The 23620-nt window shown below is 39.0% G+C and overlaps 1 protein-coding gene across 4 annotated transcripts in view; it reads right to left on the bottom strand.

Moving 5' to 3' along the window:
• Nucleotides 1–8310: 8310 nt before the first annotated feature.
• Nucleotides 8311–23620, bottom strand: part of zfhx4 (zinc finger homeobox 4) — an 88042-nt gene continuing 72732 nt past the window's right edge. For all 4 annotated transcript variants that reach the window (XM_015389421.1, XM_015389426.1, XM_015389414.1 and 1 more), the window contains exons 8-12: nt 20310–20443; nt 19159–19359; nt 18685–18805; nt 13152–18539; nt 8311–12663 (exon numbers count right to left, since the gene is read on the bottom strand). In XM_015389421.1, the coding sequence (XP_015244907.1) occupies nt 11090–12663; nt 13152–18539; nt 18685–18805; nt 19159–19359; nt 20310–20443 (7418 nt within the window). In that variant the 3' untranslated portion in view covers nt 8311–11089. The remainder of the gene's footprint in view (nt 12664–13151; nt 18540–18684; nt 18806–19158; nt 19360–20309; nt 20444–23620) is intronic.

Raw genomic sequence — 23620 nt, 5'->3', positions numbered from 1 at the left:
TTCTTATAGGTTATTGCCTCTTAAAGCATTGACTGCTTTCTGCTATCATAGTATCCGGAGATTTTGGGAAGTGGGTTTAAAAAGCATAATTAAATAATTATTCTGTTCCTGCAGCTTAGTAATTTTGTTGAATGATGGCAGCACATGGTTTTTAGATCACATGTCCAAGACTGATATGTTGTTGAACAATGCCAATCAACTAGCTGAAGTAAGGTTTCAACATTTCCCCCTTGATTAGAGGTAAAACAAATTACGTTGTTTTTAAATTACATCCAGTAATAGTAAACAACATGTTGGCATGAACGTTAAAAATAAAACACACCAAAGACATATTTTACCAGACTGATGCTGTTATAAAAGTGCTGTTTGAAAGCTGCAAGCAGCTTTGTCTTTAGAGTATTTGACTCCAAGCTTTTCTACTAATAAATCAGCTAATATCTACAGTTAATGACCAGTTTAAACCTTTAATTTATCATTAGAAGTAAAAGGTACAATAATTTCAACAATAATCACCTAAAAACTCTTTAAATATAACAGCTATTCATTCTCTATACTCATACTCCTGGATAAATACAAAAAGGAACAAAAGTGTATATTTTGCGTAATAATTGACTAATTTCCTAGGATAAACAAGCTTCTTAGTTGATTATTATGTATTATTTTTACCTGAAGTAAAAAAAAAAATAGTTTTCGGCCTAGATGTAACAAACATCAGACAGATGGAACTCTTCAGGCACAAAAGTCTCCAGTATATTTGCTGGAACAAGAAATGGACTGATAATTCAAAAGCAATGATGGATATTAACATGGACGCTAAAGCTAATGAATATCTGGAAAAAATCTCTATATTAAAGTCTCTATATTTTTTGTTATTATTAATTATTTTTTATAAGTGCTATGAAAGTGATTTACACTATTTATTAAAGGTGTTTGATGTTGGTACAATCAACATATACTGTAACATATAAACAACATATATATTAATTTGTTAATTTTATACAATGTATTTTCTTGACAAATCCCAGGGGCTTAGTGGTCTAGACCAGGCATCCCCTACCTCGGTCCTCAATGGCCGCTGTCCTGCAGGTTTTAGAGGTTTCCCTGCTTTAGCACAGCTGATTAGCCATGTATTATTATTATTATTATTATTATTATTATTATTATAATGATTGCAGTAGACCAAAAGCCTGTTAATCAGCTTTCAATTAAAATCAGCTGTGCTAGAGCAAGGAAACCTCTAACATTTGCAGGACAGTGGGCCTCGAGGACCAAGGTTGGGGATGCCTGGTCTAGACCCATCATCAGTCTGTCTGCTTGATGAGAGTTCCTGGAACTCTTGGTGAATGGTGCAGTAGTTTTGAAGGTTTAGGCAGGAAAGTGTTGCATTAAATCAAACCTACCCATATAGTTTGCTTTTATCCTCTTTAAAAAATATGCATTTATTTGATGCCAAACCTATGCACCATTTTCATCATATGGTGCATTGGCTTTTCAGCAGCTATGTAAAAATAAAAGTAAAACAGGAATTAATAGGATGAAAAATAGACATTAGCCAGAGCAGAAAGTTGTAAATAAATCCTTTCTTTCCAGGTATACATTTTGTTTTACATTTTTGTGTAAATGCCATGAGCATTTGGTAGTTTTTGCTTTAGTTCTTCATCCAGTGGGAAACTCATACAAGGCAATGCCCAGTCTAAAATTTAAACAGGTCTGAGCTAAAAAAAAAATTCAAGACTTTGAATGATTTTACTGTGAAGAAAAATGACTAACAGTGTGTGTTGTCACAGGTGTTAAGCATTGTAAACGGCAGAAAAAGGAGAACGTGTCACACATTTTTCCAGTGTTTGGCATGTGGATCCAGCTTTTCATAACTTCTCCTCTCTTGTGTTTAGTTATTTACAGCCCTGACAACAAACAGCCTTGAACTGTTCAGCAAGCTACACAGCACCCTTTGTGTCACAGGCAAAACAGGAAATCAGGCTTTTGTCCGCTCTAGATGGCATCAAAAACACCTTGTTTCATCTGTCTTAAGCAATCCCATCTTGACGCCTTCATACGTCCCCATGTGGGGCTGTGCCACTACTCAGAACAGATTGGGAAGCAGCACGATGTGCTGGGGAAGTCCCAGCGGGCTGCCATAACATGCTCGTTTGCCAACGCACCTCAGTTACACTGAGCCCATGTTTGATTTCTCTCAGGTTGCCCCTCCTTTCCTCTTTTCTGCTGCTCTCACTCTCACTTTACTTCTATCACTTGTTCATCTTGTCTGTATCATTGGCTTTTCTGCCTTTCTTTTTCCCTTTTTTTCTCGTTCCTGCCAGTCAGTCCCTGTCAACCTGTTGGCTTGCCCGTGTTTGGTTCTTTCTCTTTTTCTCTCGGGCCTTTTTCTCCTTTTTTATTTCTCTCACACCTCCTCCTCCCTCTCCTTCACTTTAAAATGCGTGTTAGTTGGCTTTTGTATCTTCTTGAAATGCCAGCAATGATTGTATCCTTCATCCGAAGGAAAATAATAAGGCAAGTATACTCCTGTCCACTTCATTTTCTTTGTGTTATTTCTTTTCTTTTATACTTAAGAAATGAGGTGTTGCAACAATAAACAATGAATGAAGAAAGCCCTAAGCAAAGTTACGGAGAAAGGAAGGCGGCTGGTTTTTTAAAAACTAGTTTTATGTGTGGCTTTTGTTAACATGTTACTAGAATTATGAAAAAAAGCTGATATTTCTTTTGTGTGCTAAAGAATCAGTACACTCTTCCCCAGTGACTCACTGCTACCAGCGACACAAACAGCCTTACTTCATTTACTAATAAAAACAGGAACATACTCGACCCCCCCATGGGTAAACATAACAAAGTTTTGCAGAATCATAAAAAAGAGAGGCTGAAAAGTTGCTTTACATCTCTTTACCAGAAAAAAGCATGTTCTGTTTTGGTGCGCATTCCCCAATACAGCAAGCAATAAATAATAAGATTTCATGTTGAGTATTTGTGCACGGGGGACAATGGCTTCCTGATTTCTCAGGTGGAATAGGATGAATCGCAGGTGTAGGGGATATTGTGTGCTTGATGGAACCCAGGTGCAGGAGTTATTTCCAGTCTATGCCGTTAATCACCAACCTGACGCTGAAGTATGGCTTGCATTTTAGTGGTTTAATATAGAGTTCCCTTGGCTTCATATACTTAGCTGTGAAAGTAACAAGGGCAAAGTCATGAGAGATGGGTTAGATGTAGAAGGTAAATATTTACTCATTTTTAGCTGCAAATATGCATTTAAAATTTAGTAAAATAGTAGTTGCTGAATAACGTTTTTTAATTTCCTCATCAAGCAACAAAGGTCTTAATGGAAAGACAAGACCAGTAATATGGATAATGCTTCTACAAAGCAGCAAATGTGTCCAAGTTAATCAAAATTAAATTAAAATGTTAACTTATTTCAAAAACTCAGCTCCATTATTCTATGGATTTAATCCAGACAGATTAAATTTATGTTGACGACTATGGCATAAAGCTGTTGGAAAGAAAACATTCAGTGGGTAAATTCAAAATTAATATCAAACATATTAAATACATTTCCCTAATACAACACAATAATAATATCAATCAGTTATGTGTATATATTGTACAATACAATAAATACTTGTTTGGGAATCTGTTTGCATTCACTGCTACATCACTAAAGCTAACAGGGAATGCAAACTGGAGTTTGGCCATCTTGAGACACACTAATTTTACCCTAAAGGAAGGGTGTTTTTTCAAATGGATAACACCTATGCTGCTGGTGGAAAAGCTTTCATTATGACTATCAGCGCCTGAACATTGTCCTGAAATTATAAAGATTTGCTTTTTAATCTTTTCAAGGGTGCTATTTTTCCGCATTTGATTCATTCCCGAAGTTGTTGCTATAAAAGTAGTTGGGAATTCTGTCATTTTATTTTAACTTAGTGCTTTTTCAGTTTCATTCAGTTTTGATACTGACTCCTGCTAGCAAAAAAAAAAAAAAAAAACTGATAAAATGCATATTGAAGTCTGCATATATATACAAAAGTAAAAACAAAATGCATGCAATCACAAGCTATAATAATGATAATAATAAACAAAAAACAATACTTTACATATTGTGCAGTACTGTGTACATTTCTTGGTTAAATAATAATAATACGCAAAGTTAGTTGTAGCTAGGATTATAGTCTGATTCAGAAGGTGAAAATTCACCCTGAGGATGCAGAGTAAATACACCAATATTCCTGTAACTTGAATATCTGTTTCTCTTTTTCCTTCCACTTACCTTCTCATGCTTGGATACCGTACTCTGTGTGCAGCCAGCTCTCTGGCAATGACCTTTAGTTGTTTAACCTCCTTGTAAAGGGTATTATTCAGGTCTGTGGTCTTCCAAACCATTTGGAAGGTCATGAAAACGCAGCGGTGACAAAAAATGTATTGTTTTTGTGACTGAATGCTATCTACTAGGGTTCAGAACAATACAGGATTTGAGGTTTTATCAGTTGTAAGTAACAACGGTTGAAATTGACCAATGCTGAAAATAGTTTGCTCGATGAGAAATACTTGATAACTGTCCCATTTTCTTTTTCTTTTGTTTTCCAGTGTTTTATTTTCATTACACTGTCACAAGTACAGAGCAACAAAATGAACTCTCTGCATTTAAGCCGTCCCCTTTACTGTAGGAATAGTGGGCTGCCATTGTGCGACACCCAGGGAGCAGTGTGGGGTTAAGGGTCCTTGCCCGGGCCCTAGAGTGTCAGTCTGTGGGAGTGGGGCTTGAACTCTAGATTCCAAGTACAATGCCCTAACCAATAGGCTGCCACTCCCCACATGTGAGTTTTACTTTTGAAAGGAATAACTACAATAAAGTAGATAAATCACATCCAAATCTATTAGGATGCACCAGTACAATGCAGGTAATTTGTAATTCTTTCTTTAAAATAAAACACGAGACAAAGATATTAAACATCAGCATATCTTAACCATCAATATTTATTTGGATCCTGCCATCATACATTAATGTTTCTGATATTTTAATAAACATACACACAATGAAATAGACATGGCCCGAAATATCCTCCATTTTCCTTGATCACAGTAGAAGTCAGAATGTCACTGTGGAGTAAATTTGAAACAGACTGTCTAAACATCTGATTATAAGCTGTTTATCCTGGTTAAATGATGACAACATAGTTATGCCAATACGTGAGTGGCCTCAAATGTGATGTTAGTCAATATCCATTGACAAACAAATCATTGTTGTTGTTTTTTGTGTCGTCATTGTCCAGACCAAATGCATGAGGGGCTAAACTGGGAGTGAATGTGATTGGATTTTCAGTCTCCATCATTAAATTCCCATGCGGGGAATACTAATTCCAGTATTTAGTGTGTTGATGCTGGGGCTTGCTTTCATCTTAAACTGATTCCAGTCTAATTAGATTGGGCATGTGTGTGTGAAGGGGGGGAGTGATAGTGGTGGATGTATCCGTCTGGACTAATCCCTGCCTCTCCGTCCCAAACATTGTATTATCCAGAGAAAATCCATTGGCTGGAGGCTATTCAAAGCCAGATCTGCCTCCACCACAGCTTCTGTACTGTATCATCTGGAAAGCTGCTCCCAGGAAGCTGCGCTGTACTGAGAGGGTGGAACCTAATGGTCATAAGTGATGTATAGGTTGCAGAAAACGCCATTTAGAACTTGCAGTAAACCTTTTATTGTGTATTCAGGGCAAGATCACTCACTGCGGTGGCCTCTTTAGCAATACTGTGCCCAAACTATAACCTACTCTTTTATTTATTCAGGCATATTTTTGTAGTCCAAAGGGAGTTCAGCAGTGGATCTGTGAAAACTGTGTGTTAAACTTTCATTTTTTATCTATGGCATAAAGATAACAAAGAAAATGCTATTTTGTATAAAGTAATACAAGCACACAACAGATCCCGCATATAAAATCCTGGCAGACCACAGGGAAAATACTGTTTAAAGAGGTCCTTCTAGGTGCTGAGAAGGGCAAAAAAAATGAAAAGCCTTCAGCCATTGTTCTCTACAAAGGTCAATCGCAATTCAATCCCATAATACGAAAGAGGGGTGGGCTAACCTGGCAACTGCGAACATTTTAGGGGCGAGCAACAGGAAAGGGCCATTCAGCAGAACAGTTGCACCCTGTGTTTCAAGCACATTCGTCAAGGGCAAAGGGTGGATACAGAAAAGAGAGAAAAATGCTATTTTTGAGGCATTTTACGTGTTGCAGAGTTTTTATTACCGTGACACACCAAAGCGTTCAGAGCCAATAAGATCCACCACGCCTCCCGAGTGAAAAGATCCTCATCCTCCCCTTTTATTTTTGTTGCCCTTGTGAAATTTCATTAGGTGGATTTAACAACTTGTGAATGTCGGCTTTCTCCGTGACCCTGACACCGGTGGCGGACACGTCTCGCTGGCAGGGTGTGATATATTGTGTTAAGGTTTTCCTGAGGTGCAATTTTTAATGTGACAGCCTCTGTTGACCTCACATCTGAAAAGTCACCCTCTTCTCTGACACTAGCATCCATTTCGCCTCCTAATAGAATTCTAAAGGCGATATAAAGTCAGGACGTGAAACAATTTCTCATATATCGGTCTATCGATCTATCAAACAGGAAATCTAGGGCAAAAATATTATATTCTTTCACCAATTTCAAGTAATAAAGCATGTTCTATGCTGCTCGCTGTGGCTGTACATCTGTTAATTTATGAATGTCATTAATCATGGTGGACTTTTTCCGATACCACGGTCCATAGCATCTGTTTAAAACTGGTCATCACACATGGCCTAATAAAACAAAGCATGCACTAGATGATTCCAAATTTTGATGCAATGCAAAATTAAGTATAGCACCAGAATGTTAGTAAAGTTCCCTTACTTAAAGGTCTTGACAGAAAAACAACTGAAGAAAACTATATTGCAAAGCTTAACTGAAAAAAATATTTTAACTGAAATACAGTTTGTATTTTCTAGTGCACATCGTGAAATGCTTAATTAACAAGTTCCCTAATACTGGATGATGTAATTCTACAGAGGAAAGTCTGAATTGTACATCTGCTTTAATCTTGAAATATTGTAAAATGGCTTTTCAGCAAAGTGGTGGACGATTAATGTTTTGGGCTGGTTCTTCTCTCAAGACTGATGATTTGAAAAAATAAGATAATGTACGTTAGCATATAATCTTGATAAGATAAAACAGAACTGCATTCAAAAGAAAAATATCCTTTACAATATGAAATGGTTGTTTTTTTCAAAATGTGTTAAACATGTCCCATCATTTGTTTGTGAATCAGAACATGTAGGATTTCAGACTTTGCTTCTTATCTGAGATTATATTAACCACCTGGTATTTTTTTCACAACTAATAAAAACAAACTTTAAAATTTAAAAATAATGTAATTTCTTTGTTCTACTGCAGCAATCAAATTGTATTCCATCTACTTTCCCTTTTAAAATACTTTCACATGTATGGAACATCAGTACATCTTCCTCTTTACTACATTATCCGAACATCTTTACATTCAAAGTAAATGTTTAACATACCTGTTTGTATAATTATCCTTTTACGCCCTCCTTATTTTTAGCATACTTTCTTCTAAAACGCTGGATTGTCCAACACATTTTAATAAATTGGTTTTGATCTACAATTATCAAAGTTTTTTTTCCAAGGCACCACTGGGTCTCTCTATGGCAGCTTTGCTTCTGTCAGTGAGCCCCAGGGCAGCTTTGGCTACAATAAAGCTTGCTACCATCACTATCTGAATTTGTGCGTGAATGACTGAATGTAGTGTAAAGCACTTTGTATCCATTCACTTGAGAAATACATTAATTTGTTTATCTCACCAACAAGTAGGATCCTAGATTACAATTTAGCCATAAACCTGCACATAATGTCAAAGTGCTCTTGATATGCAACAAAAAACCCCAGCAAAAAGGCTGAAAACCTTGAATAAATAAAAAAAAAGGGGTGGTAAAATGTAAAACTCTATTATAGCTAGCTATTCAATTTGTTAGAATGTTTTTGAATATTTCATTTCTGAATAAGATTAGTATATGCATTAGTGGTATAAAATTTATTCTTGGGTATAGACCAAATTCATATATAATTTATCTGAAGATGTACTTATCTATCTACAGTTTAGCACCACAAAACTGAACCCTTTAAATGGCCAGTTACATACTCTAATGAAAACTAGCAAAAAAAAACAGCTTGCAGATATTTTCATTTACAAAAAAGTGAGCAAGAGTCGATACCAGGAACTTATGTCTGTTGAAAAAATTAAATGAAATAAGTATATGAGGAGACAAAACCGGTTTGCAGATACAGTTTTTAATGTATCACAACAATGAGCAACAAACATACTTGATGAACTATTTCCAGAAGTTGTTCAAATACCATCTACAATAAACGTCATTTCAACTATGACAACAGGTCTGTGACAAAATAAAAAAAAAGGTTTCAAAACCATGTTATTACCGTGATACGGTACAGTTGAGACCTCAAACAGTACAGTAACAAAAACTAATGCGACTACTCTCTATATATAAAACATCAATAACATTTTTGGTTTAGTTTATTTAAAGTTTTAGCCATAGGGGCTTCTTCTTATTAAAACCTCAGGGTGCATTTCCTATGTAACCCAGATGTTGTAGAGTACATATTGTGTAGGATATGATTGCGCCATGAAAATCCCTTTGACATCTAGAAGAGCAATTCCAATTTCAACCTTTTGAAGGCTGTCCCCATGAACATGACACAATCCATCCATTTTTTTTTTTTAAAAAAAGGTTGTTTTTTTTTTCCTTTTTGGCTGCTGTGCAGTTGCAATATATATGTACAGTTATATTGATAGACCATCCTTTTTGTTGGTTTCGTAGCTTTTACCAGTCCTTCATGTGGGAAGTGTCCTGTCTGATGCCAGCATCTTAGCACATGATGCTAGCTGACAGTTCAGTCTTATAATGCTGAGCCACAAAGTGGGGAAAGGCAAAAAGCCAGAGTTGTGAAAGCCTTTGGAATCAGGACAGTCGTTCATGTTTGTACAATGGCAGAATTGCACCTTGGGAGGCCAGGATGTCTCACATGAAACACAATCGAAAAGTGTCCTCAGGAATAAAGTAAATGTAAAATACTAAAAATCTAAATAATGACATTTGAAAAGCTCACACAGAAAATTAAAAAGTGATGTTCTGCTTAAAACTTTGAAAAAACACCTTTACAAATATAAAACATAAGAGGAAATGTTACTTGATTTCATTGTTTGAAACAATAACTAAGCATGATTCGATTTAACCTGTCAAACAGTTGCATTACATGCTACTTGCTCATTTCAGAATAGGAAATACCAAAAGCAATACATTTTTGCATTTCTTCATATTAATAAATTTGTACCATGCACAGCCAACTACGAATATGTACAACAGCTTAGCTTTCTTTGTTCACAAGCCTTTTTCTTTCATACAAATAGCCTTCTGTTACTTTGGAATGAATCACACTGGTTTCCAAACTAGAAAGTGATTCGTAAAAAAATTGAACACCCTTTGACAGCTTTCACATTCTTAGTTCCACAGAATAAAATATAAAAAAGAAAAAAAATTGAAAGCATTCAATGGAACAGTTTTGTTGAAAGTTGAAAGACTTTATGGCAAGCAAATTAAGATTACACAGTAGCAGCAAGTGTTGTATGGTAATACTCTAAAAAATTTTAAAATTAACTAAATACGAAAGAGTCTAAGGTTGACTTCAACTGTAGATCTTCAGAAGTGCCCAGAAAATTGATGGGAAAATGTTAACCTATGCACTAAGTGGCTGTGTATAGGTTTAACACTGTTTTAAATCCTGCACATATGTAAAAGAAATGGTAATAAACAAAAAATGCTGTTGTCCCCCTCTTAAAGCAGCATATTTGCCTACATATAGCAAATTATTATACCTTTTTTCTAACGTTGTGACCAACTTGTACCTTAACAGTTTCAAGTATACAGTACTGCTTTCTTTGATGCACCAATTGTTAAATAGGTCTCTAGATTGTTAGGCATTAATCCTGTAACACATATGGACCAAAATGCTGCTGCGATCGACACAAATAATAATTAAAACCAATACATATAAACAAAATCTATTAAATTAACAAATGACCTACTCAAATAATAAAAAGACAAATAAAAACAAATTAAGTGCACTATAGTCCAGACACAAGCAGGTACCGTAACAGTACAGCAATTCACAAATGAAAAATGATATATTCACATAATCTGAGAGTCTATCAAAACTAGAGTTATTACCTCTTCAGAAAAGGGTGTGAGCAGAGGTAAAAGTGAGAAGGTAAGAGTTGGCACAGATTAGTATATACTACAAGAAAACAGGGGGTGGGAAATAGATACAGCTTGCTGTAATACAAACTGGCAAACACAGGGGCATCATACACATTTACTTCACCATTCTAAATTCCCTCAGTGGCAAACCCATACTGTCTTTGTAGGGTAAAACTAAAAGGATATGCACATTGTCCATTGTAACAGTAATATTGTCTCTTGGTACTCTATACACATCAAGGAAATGCGTCCGATAAAGCTTGACATGTTTTGGTTATAAGCCAAGTGTACCCAGGCTTGGTGCTGTTTTAACAAATGAGAAATGTTATGTTCTGACCTGAGAATTTAAAGCTACTGAATTACACCTATCTAAACTAAGAGAAATTCTCTTTGAGGGTTCTGGATCGTCATCCCATACAGTACATGCTAGCATTTGGAAAACAATCCATCTGAGGTGCAATTTGCTATCGTGAGAGTTTTTGGCTTGAAACAAGCTCCCCAAAGGAGCTTGTGAGATTTTTTTCCTACTCCTTGTTTTTGTATACAATATAAGCTCAGTCAAGCATCTGCAACAGTTCTGTCCATAACAAAAATCAATCAATATCTTGCCAGCATATCAATATGGGAAAAACAATCCTGAGTCAATTATTTGGTACTGTAATTTTTTTGGGTTAAGAGAAACTTTGGAACTGCAGTTTAAAAAGTCTTATTTTTTTTTTTTTTTCTTTAAGCAAGGGATCCTTTTGTCACTCCTACACACTGAACATATCCATTCTTATACTACTGAAGCTTGTGTCTAGGCCAGGGGCTGTCTTAGCCTTGACTTCCAACGCATTATCTAAGTCATCCAGCTTCTGGCTTAGATCATTGTCAGACTCATCTGAACAACTCTCGGTGGGTAGTGAGGTTGGAACCCCTGAGGTGCTGCAGGAAGTTGAGGTAACTGTTGAGGGTGAGGAGAGGGGGGGAGGGGGGGACGCAGACGGGGAAGAGGAAGCAGCTTTCCGGGCTGTGTTGGCCTGGAACAGGACATTTGGCCAGGACTTCATGGACAAGCGAGAGAGATGAGGAAAGGTGTTATTAGAAGAAGCTGCAGACTGCGAGGTAGATGTGGTGTTAGGAGTAGGGGAGCAGACAGAGTGAGGTAATAATCTAGTATGCTCTTTGGCATTTCTCATTGCTTGTTTGATTGTTTTCTCTTTGTGCAAGCTCGACTGAAGGTGTTGGCCAAGTGCTTCATTCCCATTAACAACCACATTGCAGGCAACACAAGTGTAGTTGCTCACTGCTTTTCGAAGCACTGTCTCTTGCGGGTCGGTAAAAGGATGTCCAAAGTAGCAGAAAGACTTTTGATGACGTACCACTGAATCTTCATCAGCAAAAATCATCTGGCACTTCCTGCATATAAACTCATGCTTGACAGATGGTACAATAAAAGCATCTGGGAAATCCATGGTACATTTGGAGTCTGTTTTCGGTTCTTCTTTTGTGCTTTCTGTCGAAGAGCCTTTGTTGTCATCCCTAGCGTCTATAGCTTCTTTTGGTTTGAAGGAATTAGTTGTGGTGCTCTGGACGCTCTGAGGTGTCTTAACAGGGGTTGGTCGCTGTGACTGCTTCTGTTCAAGTTGCTTCTGCTGCTGCTCAAGTTGTTTCTGCTGCTGCTGCTGCTGCTTTTGCAGGGAATCCTGGAGAGTCTGCTGGTACTGTTGGTACTGCTGCAGGAGAGCAGTTGGGGAGAGACCAGCGGCCATGGCAGCTTGTGGGACTGCTGTGGGTCCATATGGAAACAAGCTCTCCATTCCACACATTGGTGGAAAATAGCCCCCTGTCTGCACCCCTCTGGGAAGCTGAGGAGAAAAGCAGTTAGGGAATCCAGGAAGAAAATAGGGCAAGAACTGGCCTCCCAATAAAGAGCTAGGATCACCTGCAGAAAGAGCATTCTGCAGTGCTTGGAGCTGTGCTGCATCAAGGACAGTCTCACTTCCTGCTTTTCCTGGCACTGGACATGATCTCTCCCTTGATTTGGCCATGCTTGGAGTGTTGGGGCGTGAGCTGCTGTCATTCTCTCTGTCCTTCATCTTCATTTGAGGTGGCTTGTCTCCTGGTTTCTTGATATTGTCTCTCTCTGCATCTGTGCCTTGCTGCTCTGCGTGATTTACTGTTGCCAAAGATGTGGAGGGAACAGGAGGAGGAGGAGGAGGAGGAGGTGGAGGAGGAGGAGGAGTCTGCAGAAGAGTCTTGGTTGGGGTACTGCTGAGAGACATGGCAGGAGAGGGGGTGGCTGGTGTAGGAAACCCAAGCATGCCAGCACCGGGAGACGCTAAAGCTGAAATACAGTGGTATATAAATATGGAAATATTCAATGATTCAATATTCAATCCCAGATCACTTTGGAAATTTGATGTCATAAGATAAAGATCATGTTACTGGCTGAATCTTTAAATCTTTTGTTAAGGTTTTGTTATGGATCAAAACTGTCACATGCGCTTTTTAACAATTTAAAGTTTTCTAAATATGACATAAATATACCAAACCTAAAATAAGGGGCAAATAAAAACAAAGTGTTATATAGATAATTTGCTTTAAGTAAAATCTTGAAATTAGCAAATAGCAGTTCAGCTTTGCTGCTGACATAATACATGCACTCCCTACCACAATTCTTGAATGTAAAATAGCTTTAAAAATTAAGATTTTTCACAAACATATCTGTGATGCAGAATAATCAGTTATATAGTACAATAAAATAGTGCATGATAAAGTTCAGTTCATAAAGCTTCTAATAAGTTTTTTTCACTGTTTGTCATAATAACTCACCAGGTGTATTGGGTGGGAAAACTGGAAGTGATGATGGCCCATTTACTCCAGGAAGTAGGACTGGTGGGAGGCCAGACAATCCTGGGTACCCAGAAGGTAGGCTGAGGCCGTGAAGTGCATTATTGTTATCCACAGATGTTTGCTGTGGGCTAGGCAGACTAAGTCCATCTCCTGCTTTTTTCATACGATCCAGCTCCTGCTGGGCCATCAACTGACGGACAGTCGTTGGTGCTAGGTAGTCCTTTTCTCTATCCACCTGGTTTCCTAGTGTTTCTTGCACTTTTGTGATGTGCTGTTTAGAGAAAATGTGGTCTCTAACAGACATCCGAGCTGTGTACTTGACACCGCACAGTGTACACTCAGTCCTTGGCCCCTCTGGAGAACCCTGACTGATCATGAATGGCTTTCCAATGTTTATCTTGAATTTCTTCTCTTTAGCACGAGCATTCTGGAACCACACCTGGACAACACGTTTGGGAAGTCCAATTTCATTCCCAAGCATCTCACACTCTTGCATTGTAGGAGTGCGATAGTCACTGAAACATGCTTTGAGTACTTTAAGTTGCAAGTTGCTCATCTGGGTCCTGAAACGTTTGTGGCCTGGTCGATCACCAGTATTGTTGACTTTTCCAGATTTGTTGAAAGGGTTAGCTGCCCCAAATGGACTGGGGGAACTAGGGTCGGTGAGACTGGATGACTCACTTCTGTCATTAAAGTCATCTACTTCATCATCTCTGGAGCTAAAGTAGGAGTCACAGTCTTTTCCAGAGAAGCTGAGGGCAGGGCTCACCATACTGAATTGGAACCTTTCATTACCAACATCAGAATTTTGCAATAGGCCCTTTTTGCCCTCATTCATCTTATCCCCTCCATTGGATGTGAGGCTCTCAACCTCATTGTTATTACACTCATCTCCAGTTGTGACATCACTAATGGCTGTATTAATTGATGATGTCTCATCGAAGTCCATCTTGCTGAGATCATAAGATGAAGCTTCTGCTGAATTATTATTAGGCCCTTCAGTTTCATCACAGTTTTCAGCTTTTAAGGATGAAGGGCTTAAGAAGTTTTTTACCTGCGCCTCAGATGGTTTGACAGGAGTTGAGGATGCAGTTGGCAACTCATAGTCATTTGAATCGGTCTTGTTGGGCAACTGTTGGTAGTCAAAAAAATTATACTTATTTGGACTTTCACCTCTTTCATTGTCTTGATTCATCATTGGGCTTGGTGGCAAGCTAAAGCCCGCTTGTTTAGCCTCATGCCAGTGTCTTGATCTAATGTGACTGTCTAGAGCAGATTTTGCTTTAAAAAGTGCTCTGCAAAAAGGACATTTCTTGTGGGACTGTGAGGGTCCTATAGCCCTAAATTGACCCTTCCTTTCTCTTGCACGAGTGTTTTGGAACCACACTTGCACAACTCTCTTCTTCAAACCAACTTCTCTTGCAATGTGGTCCAACATCTTCCTTGTTGGATTAGAGTCAAGAAGATATTTGTCATAAAGAATCTCTAATTGTTCAGGCGTAATGGTGGTTCTCAAACGTTTATCTCTGTGTTGCTCTTCACTACTGTTTCCACCATCTTTATCATTAACATTTTCCTCCTTTTCATCTAGTTTTCTCTTCATTGCTCCAGAGCTTGCAGCTGCAGACATAGTTGAGCTACCCTGGGATGGTATCTGTGACAGTCCCCCAGATAATAGTTGGCTAGCCATTAGGGGATTGTTTGGATCAAAGATCATGTATGGCATATCTATGGGTCTTTCAAGGAACTGGGAATGAAGAAATTGATTTTGAGCAGCCAGGAAATGCATGTGCTGGTGCTCTTGCCACAGCTCCACGGTGGGAAAGGCAATCTTACATTGGTCACACTGATACTGAAGCATCTGGTGGGGGAGACTATTTGTGAGTGAGGAAAGTGCAAGGGAAAGGGGACTTGAGGGTACTGTGGCTGCTTGTGGTTGAGAATGGGGTCTTGACAATTGTGGCTGCGGAGCTTTTTGTGGCGATGGTTGAGGTGTGCAAGCCTTAGATGGCCTTGGTTCTGGTAGAGACTTCATCACTGGTGAGGGAGCCATCTCAGGTTGTTTTAATTCTATTTCAGTTGAAATATCTGGCTTAGGTGATGTTTTCCCCATTGGTGCACGAGGAGAGGCCATCAAAGGGGAGCTTGAGCCAGAACTCGTTGCAGTTCCTGTCTGAGATGGCTTGGATAGTTCTAATTGTGCCAGGGTAGCTTTGAACATAGGTTGCTCAGGATTATCTATGTATTCCTCACAGGGGTTTTCCTCATTCCCCTCTTCATCTTCATCTTTATAGCACTGCTTTTTCTGGTGAGTGATAAGATCAAAGATGCGTGGAAATACAATGTTGCACTTCTTGCACTGGTACTGCATGTTGCTGGTTCTAATGTAACGCTCATTGGTGAGCTCCTTTTTCTCATTGTCCTTTGAATCTGCCTGATTTTCATAACTCTTACGAGCTTTCTGGCGGGCATTTTGGAACCACACCACAATGACTCGTGTTGGCAGGTTGAGTACAGTAGAGAGCTGCTCAATCTCATCATCTTTTGGATATGCATTAGTATCAAAGAAGTCTTGAAGTACCCTCAATTGATAATCAGTAAATCTAGTCCTAGATGACCTCTTGTTAATGGATGAGTCAGTTCTGTAGTACTCATGTGCACTGACCTGGGGTTCCATTCTTATATCTTCTAAAGTGGTAATTGGAGGAATGTTAAAGTTATATGGAGAGTCTTTACTCCTCTGCCTTTCTTTGAACAAGGTGTTACGGAACCAGTGCTTAATGACTTTTTGTGGCAACCCAGACTTCTCTGACATTTCCTGAATTTGCTCTTCATTGGGAGAATTATTGATGTCAAAGTTTGCACGAAGTATTTTTAGCTGGTCATCAGTTATACGAGTACGTGGTCGCTTAAACTGGGACTGACGAAGAAAGTTTGGATCAAGACCCAACTGCTGCTGGCAGAGCTGTGTAAGATCTGTGGACAGAGAGTCCATAGTGGGAAGCTGTAATGCCAATTGAGGTGGGAGGCCTGGGTGTTGGACAGACTGCATCATTAAAGGTGGGAAAAGTGGCAAATCTAATGGAACAGGGAGCTGCACTTGGGGTGGTGCAGGTGGAACAGTGGGCGGTGGAGGAGGAGGTGGTGGTGGGGGTTGCGAAGGCTGGGTCTGGAGAGTAGTTTGATGTGCAGTCTGATGAGAGACAGCAACTGGTGATGGTGCAGGTGTTTGAGGTTTGGCCATTGATGCAGGAGGGGGCTGAGGAGTTGATACTGGGGTTGGAGCAGTTGGTGGTGGAGGAGGAGGGGGTGGTGGTGGTGGTGGAGGGGTCTCGGGAGAAGCAGGGTTTATTGGATACAGTTTGTCATAGGCCTCTCTGTACTGTTGTGCAAACTTTTCTAGCTCAACATATGGGAAAAAGTGACTGTGCACATGCTCTTGGTGGCTTTTGAGAATCAGCATATTTGAGAATAGTTTTCCACACATCCCACACTCCAGCTTATCTGTGTTGATATCTACTTGTTCAATGCCTTCTTTGTTTTTCTTTTGATTTTTTTGTCTGTTTTCATTATATTGGATGACCAATTCAAATCCAAAGTTTTCTAATAAAGCCTTAGCTGCATTACCCCTTGCTCCTGACACAATACGTGGAGGAGGGATCAGTGGCTCTGAAAACTTTGACTTTTTGGGGTCCTTATTTTCTTTTACGCCATCATTCACTCCATCTCCTGGATTTTCCATCCTAGCTCTGCTTTCCTGTTTATCTAATTGGTCTTCGGCCTCGGCTGACATCTGTATATCAGAAACTGATACAGTGTTTGGCTCAGTTTTGGTTTTGTTAGTCTGCAATTGCTGGCTTTTCTGTTGGATTTGGGACTGAATCTGAGAAGCTTGATGCTGTTGTTGAGCCTGTTGTTGTGCCTGAGCCTGTTGTAACTGGTGCTGCTGTTGCATCTGCTGTTTTAAGTCCTCTAGAAATGACCCTGTCAGGCCAGGCATTCCAAAAGCTGCTGCTGAGTGCAGAGCAAGTTCTGGGTTTAAATTGAATTCAGCACCTGGTATGTAAAAGGGGAAAAGGAACTGAGGCTGCTGAAATTGGAGCAAAGCTTCAGGAGTCATTGGAAAATGAGGGAAGAATGCTGGGTTGAGGAATTGAGGCTGAAAGAAGGCTGCCTGTTGCTGGAGTTCATGCTGAAGCTGCAGCTGAAGCTGGGCTGAAGACTGTGCTGATTGGTGGCTGCTTGTCTGTGCTGAAACATGCTCATTACTTGGTGTCTGTTTGGTGTTGTTGCTGTTGTTGGTCTCTTTGGGTTCAACTGTGTTTTCTTTGTTAGAAGAGGGAGTTCCACTTCTAGCATTGTCTGAGTTGCTAGTGTTTCCATGTGCATTTGGAGCTGGACTTTTTGCAGGGGTGGGGCCACTACTGCCAGTGACACCACTGCTGCTTAGGTCCGTTTTGGCTGTTCTTGCTTTGGTCTGGTGGAGCACTGACCTCATATGAATTTCAAGGGTTGAGCTTTGGCTGTAGGCAACATTACAAATGTTACATTTGAATGGTTTGTTGTCAATGCTGTTGGGTGTCTCTTGAGGAACAGGGCTGGATGCCTCCTGAAGGACTTTTTTCAGTTTATGCAGATGGGAAACAGAATTATAATGAACCAGCAGAATGTTCTTCTGGGTAAAGGACTCTTTACATACTGTACACTTATAAGGTCGGGAGGGGTCTAAAAATTTCTCCATTGTAAAGTTGGGGCCCTTTCTAAATGGCAAGGTCCGTTTTGGTTCTGCTCCCATGTCATCAAGCAGAGAGCTACTGTCACTTCCAGTAGGACTGGGTTTGTCCTCTTGGTCCATTTCATCATCTTTATCCAAGTCATGGTCAAAGCCTTGAGCTTCCTCCAAGGCCCTGACCTCACTCTCAGTGATGTCACCATTCAGTGGCAGATTTCCAATTAACTGCTGTACCTCAGCTTCACTCAGTTCAGGATGTCCATTTTCCAAATGCTTTCTGAGGGCTAGGAATGTCCTGAAACTGCGCTGGCAAAGGCTGCACATAGTGGCTGCTCTAATAGCATGGTACTGAGAATGTATCTGAAGCTTTTGCATTGTCTTGAAGGCCAGGCTGCAGTGGTTGCAACGGTATTTATATACATGGCGATCAGAAACAGAAAGCTGTTGTTGTTGTTGCTGAAGTCTTTGGAGCTCAGTGAGATGGTCTTGTAGGCTATCAGGAGACTTGCTATCGTTTCCCAGGCCAGTGGTTCTTTTCCAGTCTGGGGCTTCTGAAGCCTCTTTGGGGGGCTTGAGTTCCTGGTGCTCTATTTCATTCTTCTCTTGAATGGTTTGATCCTCCTTTGAGGTGTTTCCTACAAGACAATACAATAATTTGTAGAATTGTAACACAAAATCCTAAATCGGCAATCTTATAATTCAGCTTATAAATGAACAGAGCAAAAAATCAGTTCTTCCAGTTTAAATATATTAATTAAGGGAATATAATTCCCTGCTCACCTTTATTTGTACCTGACCCATCAGTAAGTGAGGTTGGCGACTCAGTTAAAGATGTTGTTTTCCCTTGTCCAGTCTGGGTATGCATTACATTATTTGGTGTGGCTGTATCAGGTCCAACAACCTATCAAGGGAAAGAAATAAAATTAGTTACATTAGTGGAGTATACAGTGTCAATATTCAGAAAAGGAAGCTATATTAGTTGTATTTAGTTATACTTCTAAAATACTTTCTTCAACTGCCAAAATGTGATTAAAGTACATTATGTCTATTGTGTAAGAAAAAAACACTATTTAAATATAAACACATATTTACAACAATGCCCTAAAGCACACAGGAGACTGGAATAAAAACTAGACTCATAATTGTGCTTTAGCTATATTTAGTCTGCCTGTAAAATTAGATTAACTTATTTATTGTATTACATTGGCTGACGCATGCATAAAAGTCTTGTGTATAATCATCAAATTTGCGTACTGTTAGAATCAACTTCTCCACACAGTCAGGAGCCACGCTGTGAAGGTGTGTAAGATGCAGCTGTAGGTGAATTTTGTTGCTTAGGACATCCTGACATAGTGGGCAGCGTATTACAGGCTGCATGGAATGTTGGGACATCACATGGAGCTGCATACGGTTGGCATCTTTGCTGCTGTAGTTGCAATATGGACACTGTTGAACCTGAAAAACAACAAAGCACGATGACCTTTCATTAAATATTAAGTCAAAATGGACCTTGATTTTAAAAAGTCAATATTAACTGCACGAAATTGTTCTTTTTAGTCAACTATTTCACTTTTGTTTCATCCTGTGAAAGTAGCTTCTCCTGAATATTAAGAGCCTATCATAACACAGAAAATGTAGGCAAATTGTGCAAGTTTATTGAAAAAACATGATTGACTAGAATTTCTACTCAGGAGATTACAGATGATAAAGGTGTGTACTCTCCTGAGCTATGTCCTGCCCTCATTAGACGGAGTACTCTAAGCCTAGCTACGTCTCTATCACCTGTTTTAATAGAATCCATTTCTGAAATGAGTACATCCTCCCTCCTTCCAGGGCCCGGAACCAGATGAGCTAATACTTCATAATCTAATTTAAAAACACATATAATTTAAAGAGATGCAAAAAAGAGAAAAAGAAGCAGAGAGGGACGCCTAAGGCTATTGCTGGTATTCCTCTTCAGAACACAAAAGCTGTCCTGTTGGGCTTGATGTTAAAACACTCTGTCAGGGAGGGATGGAGGGATACATTTAACCCTTTGAATGAAAGCTGGCTGCAGCAATTGCCAAATGCTTGGCTTAGCAGTTTTACTTCTTACAGTTAAGTATTTTCCCATTAGCTCATCCCACAGTGACAGTGAAGGTTAGATTTCATTAGTGCTTATGAACCTACTTCATTAGCCACTAGCTTTCTGTACTAGCAATGACAAATTCTTCAAAAGCATTTGTTATTTGAGGGTAATATTTAACTCGAAACACGTGAATAGTTTGGTGAAAAAAAAATGTTCCATATTCAACCTGCACACACTTTCTATTTCTAGTGTAAACTTAAGAACCACAATATTTAAGTTACCAGGAAACACATCCTTAAAATCTCTAGTTTTAAATCAATTTTCTGCAAACTTTTACCTGGTCGCTGGCAGATGTCCTCCCCTCTGCAGACCTTGGCCTTTTGGGTGGACTTTCAATTTGTCGATCTGGTAGGAGGGAATGTTTACCCATGACATTCAGTCCAGTTGCCTCTTTGGACAGTGCATTCGGTCCTATAAAAGAGAAAATGACATCAGTTAAATTTCATAGTATTTGTGAATTAAAAGCAAATGTTTCATTCAATAGTTTTAGCAGTTTAGATTGTTTAAACTTTGATTTAACAAAATGCTTTAATAATCAAAATATATAAGCTACCAAACACAAAGATCGAATCCATAACTGATTTGATTTCTCCCCATGAGTTTTACAGTTTTTGGCATGTATGTTGATATACTGAAAATCATCCTATGTGGGTCTAAATGCAAGGTCCTGTCTTATCCATAAAGTATTTGTGTTAATCTTTGAGATAAATACAAATCACTTAACAACTCTGTGATGTGAATCAAACCTTTGTGTTCAATCTACCACCTATTGCCCCAAAATGCTTCTGTTTAAGCCAATTCTAAAATTCTGCATGCTGAATCTTTATCTGTGCAGACAGAACTTCTGCATAGCATGATATAGAATTAAATAATATTTTTCCTGAGTTATTCCACCAACATTTAATTGGCACTTGTTTAAACCGAATAGCTGTGAAGCATATGTATACTATATACGGCATATCAGTGCTGCTATTCTTATGGTGCATATGTTGCAACACAAAATACCCTGTTGTAGTGTGGCTTACTGATAAACATGCATATACTACACTATCAAAAGTGTAGGAAGATAATGCCAAATTTACCAAAATTTAATTTATCTTAAGCCAGTGAAATGCAATGAGAAGTGTACAGATCTCAACCTGCTGGAATGTGAAAGGAATGTGAGTAACCTTCAAAGATTAAGGACCTGGATCCCACATGTTATAGTATTAAGATCCTATATGTAGGATAAAAAGCTAGTAAAAACTACATTTAGTAAACATGCTGATATGCTGAAATTATGAAGCTGTATGACCTCAGTAATTGATCAAATGATTATCTATTTACAAATAATATTGAGATTATATATAAAAAAGGCTTTTCTAATTAATATTCAGTGGGGCATAGGTGATGATTCAAAAATTATCAAGCTCCAAAACAACATTAGCATGGGTACAAGCACAAATTGTACAATTCATATTCACATACAGTGACGTGATGCAGCCCTGAGGACATACAAAATGGGGAAAAAACTCAGTCAGGCTCATTATCACAGCACGACATACATTAAATGTTATGGTAATATTATACACTTCATTAGTTCATATACATTTCCCCAACTGCCTCAACAACTCCTGTGTCTGTACGAGATGCTAAATTTTCAAGGCCCGGTCACGGCTGGTGGTACAGTAGCAGTGTGTGTGCGTGTAAGAATGTGTACGCGAGACGTAAACAGCGGGGCTCAATGTGGAGAGATCAGCCTCTGGTTGTATTTAGTAAATGCTGCAGCCACTGATAAATCTTTCATTAGCCTCATCCTAAGATACAAGGCGTGCAGGCCCTGCTATACTCTGCCACTGCAATTTACCCAATCTGCTCGACACAAAGACACAGCAACTGCAACTCTCCCTCCCTCATTCCCTCCCTCTTGCTTTCTTCCTCCCCCTCTCCCACAGCTATTCCTCCCCTCCCTCTTTCGTGTCCCCTCCCTCGTCTGGTCACTCAAGGCAATATGTGAGCCTCACTCTTGCGAATCAACGCTTCACGCTAGATGCACAAATGGAAAAAAGGGGAAATCAAAGCACTGATACATGGAGAGGGGGGTGGAAAAAAAAACATTTTTGTATTTCATATTATTCTTTGGCTCGTGTTTGTATTGGACGCATATCAATTCCTCCGGCCCGTTCATGCATTTTAATTCTGTTGCATTAAGTAGGCGTTCCACTTATTTTATTTGTAATCCCCTATATCTGGAGCCTGAAATATTGGCCTGTCAAGGAAAGTGACAAGAGAGAAAGAAGGAGAGTGGGCTGGAAAAAAAAAAAGCGTGGGGGGGTGGGGGCAAGGGCACAATGTGAATTTCCAAGAACATCCGAGAATTGCTCTGCAACCCAGAAGAGCGAGGTAATTTTGTCTTTCACTGCTCATGATGGCCCCTGCAAGGCTTGCATATGTGTGTATGTGCATATATGCGTCTGTATATTCACCTCTTGTCAAGACATTGACACTCCATTGGTCAGATTGGCCCTGGCTAGAAGCGCCAGTCACATCACATGACCTCACCAAAGTCTGCATCTCCGCCTCCCACATTTATTATAACCATTTCTAATTTCAACTTTCAATTTTTACCCCCGTCTTCCAGTCAATTTGCAACTAAATTACATTCAGGAGAAAAGAGATGAGGCGATTGTCGGACAAGAGCCTGCAAACACATTTACAATGTGGCTAGGGAAACGGGGCCTGCACATCACCATTGATTACTGTCATGCTGAATGTAAATGCGTATTTGTGTAATGTGTGAGTTTTTTTTTCTGCACATGGAACATGTTGATATGTCCTTCTGGCTTATATGTATCTTTGACCTAGTGCTTTTAATCAATGGTGAATAAAAAAAAAAACTGTTTTGAGGTGTAAAAGTACATTCAAGTGGTAAATAATTTCCAAGGATGGAGTTTCCTATAGATCGGTAAATAAAATAATCATGAAATTGAGATTCCTTTTCAGAAATATTATACATATTACACTGGAAAAAATGCAAATCTAGATAAGTAATTTTTTCTTAGAATAAGTGCATTTGTTCTTTGATTGAGGAGGTAAAGGAGACATTTTGCCAATGGAACAAGACAATTTACACTTAAAATTCATATTATCTAAATATCTGATTTTAAGATTGCTCATTCTGTTGGCAAACTATCTCATTTACCTGCTCAAATTAAGGGTAAATAAACTTAATTTAAGACATTTTTTTTTACTAATTTTTAGATAGTTTTTGCAGTGTAAAAACCTCTCTTTATCTTCTTTGGCACCAGTCTTCTCTTTGTCTGCAAATCTGCAACCCACACTTAATGACTGTCCATCCCCCTCTCTGTATCCTCCTGTCCTTCCACCTTAAATTCATCCCTTCACCAAATGAAGTGGATCGACAGAATAAACCCTACCCCACCCCTCTCCCTCTCAACCCACCAGTGACAAATGTCTGCACAGAGCAGGACCTTCTTTGATTAGATAAATCAAAAAGTGATTTATGACACTCAAGCCCCTTTTGCATTGCTGGAGGAAAGACCAGAAAACACAACACCCATCTTTATTTGCAACTGTCAGTGGCATTTA

This window comes from Cyprinodon variegatus, unplaced genomic scaffold (genome assembly GCF_000732505.1).
Source record: "Cyprinodon variegatus isolate N-32 unplaced genomic scaffold, C_variegatus-1.0 Scaffold20, whole genome shotgun sequence".
Lineage (NCBI taxonomy): Eukaryota > Metazoa > Chordata > Actinopteri > Cyprinodontiformes > Cyprinodontidae > Cyprinodon > Cyprinodon variegatus.
The sequence above is the reverse complement of the archived record's forward strand: the minus strand, read 5'-3'. Positions and strand labels throughout refer to the sequence as shown.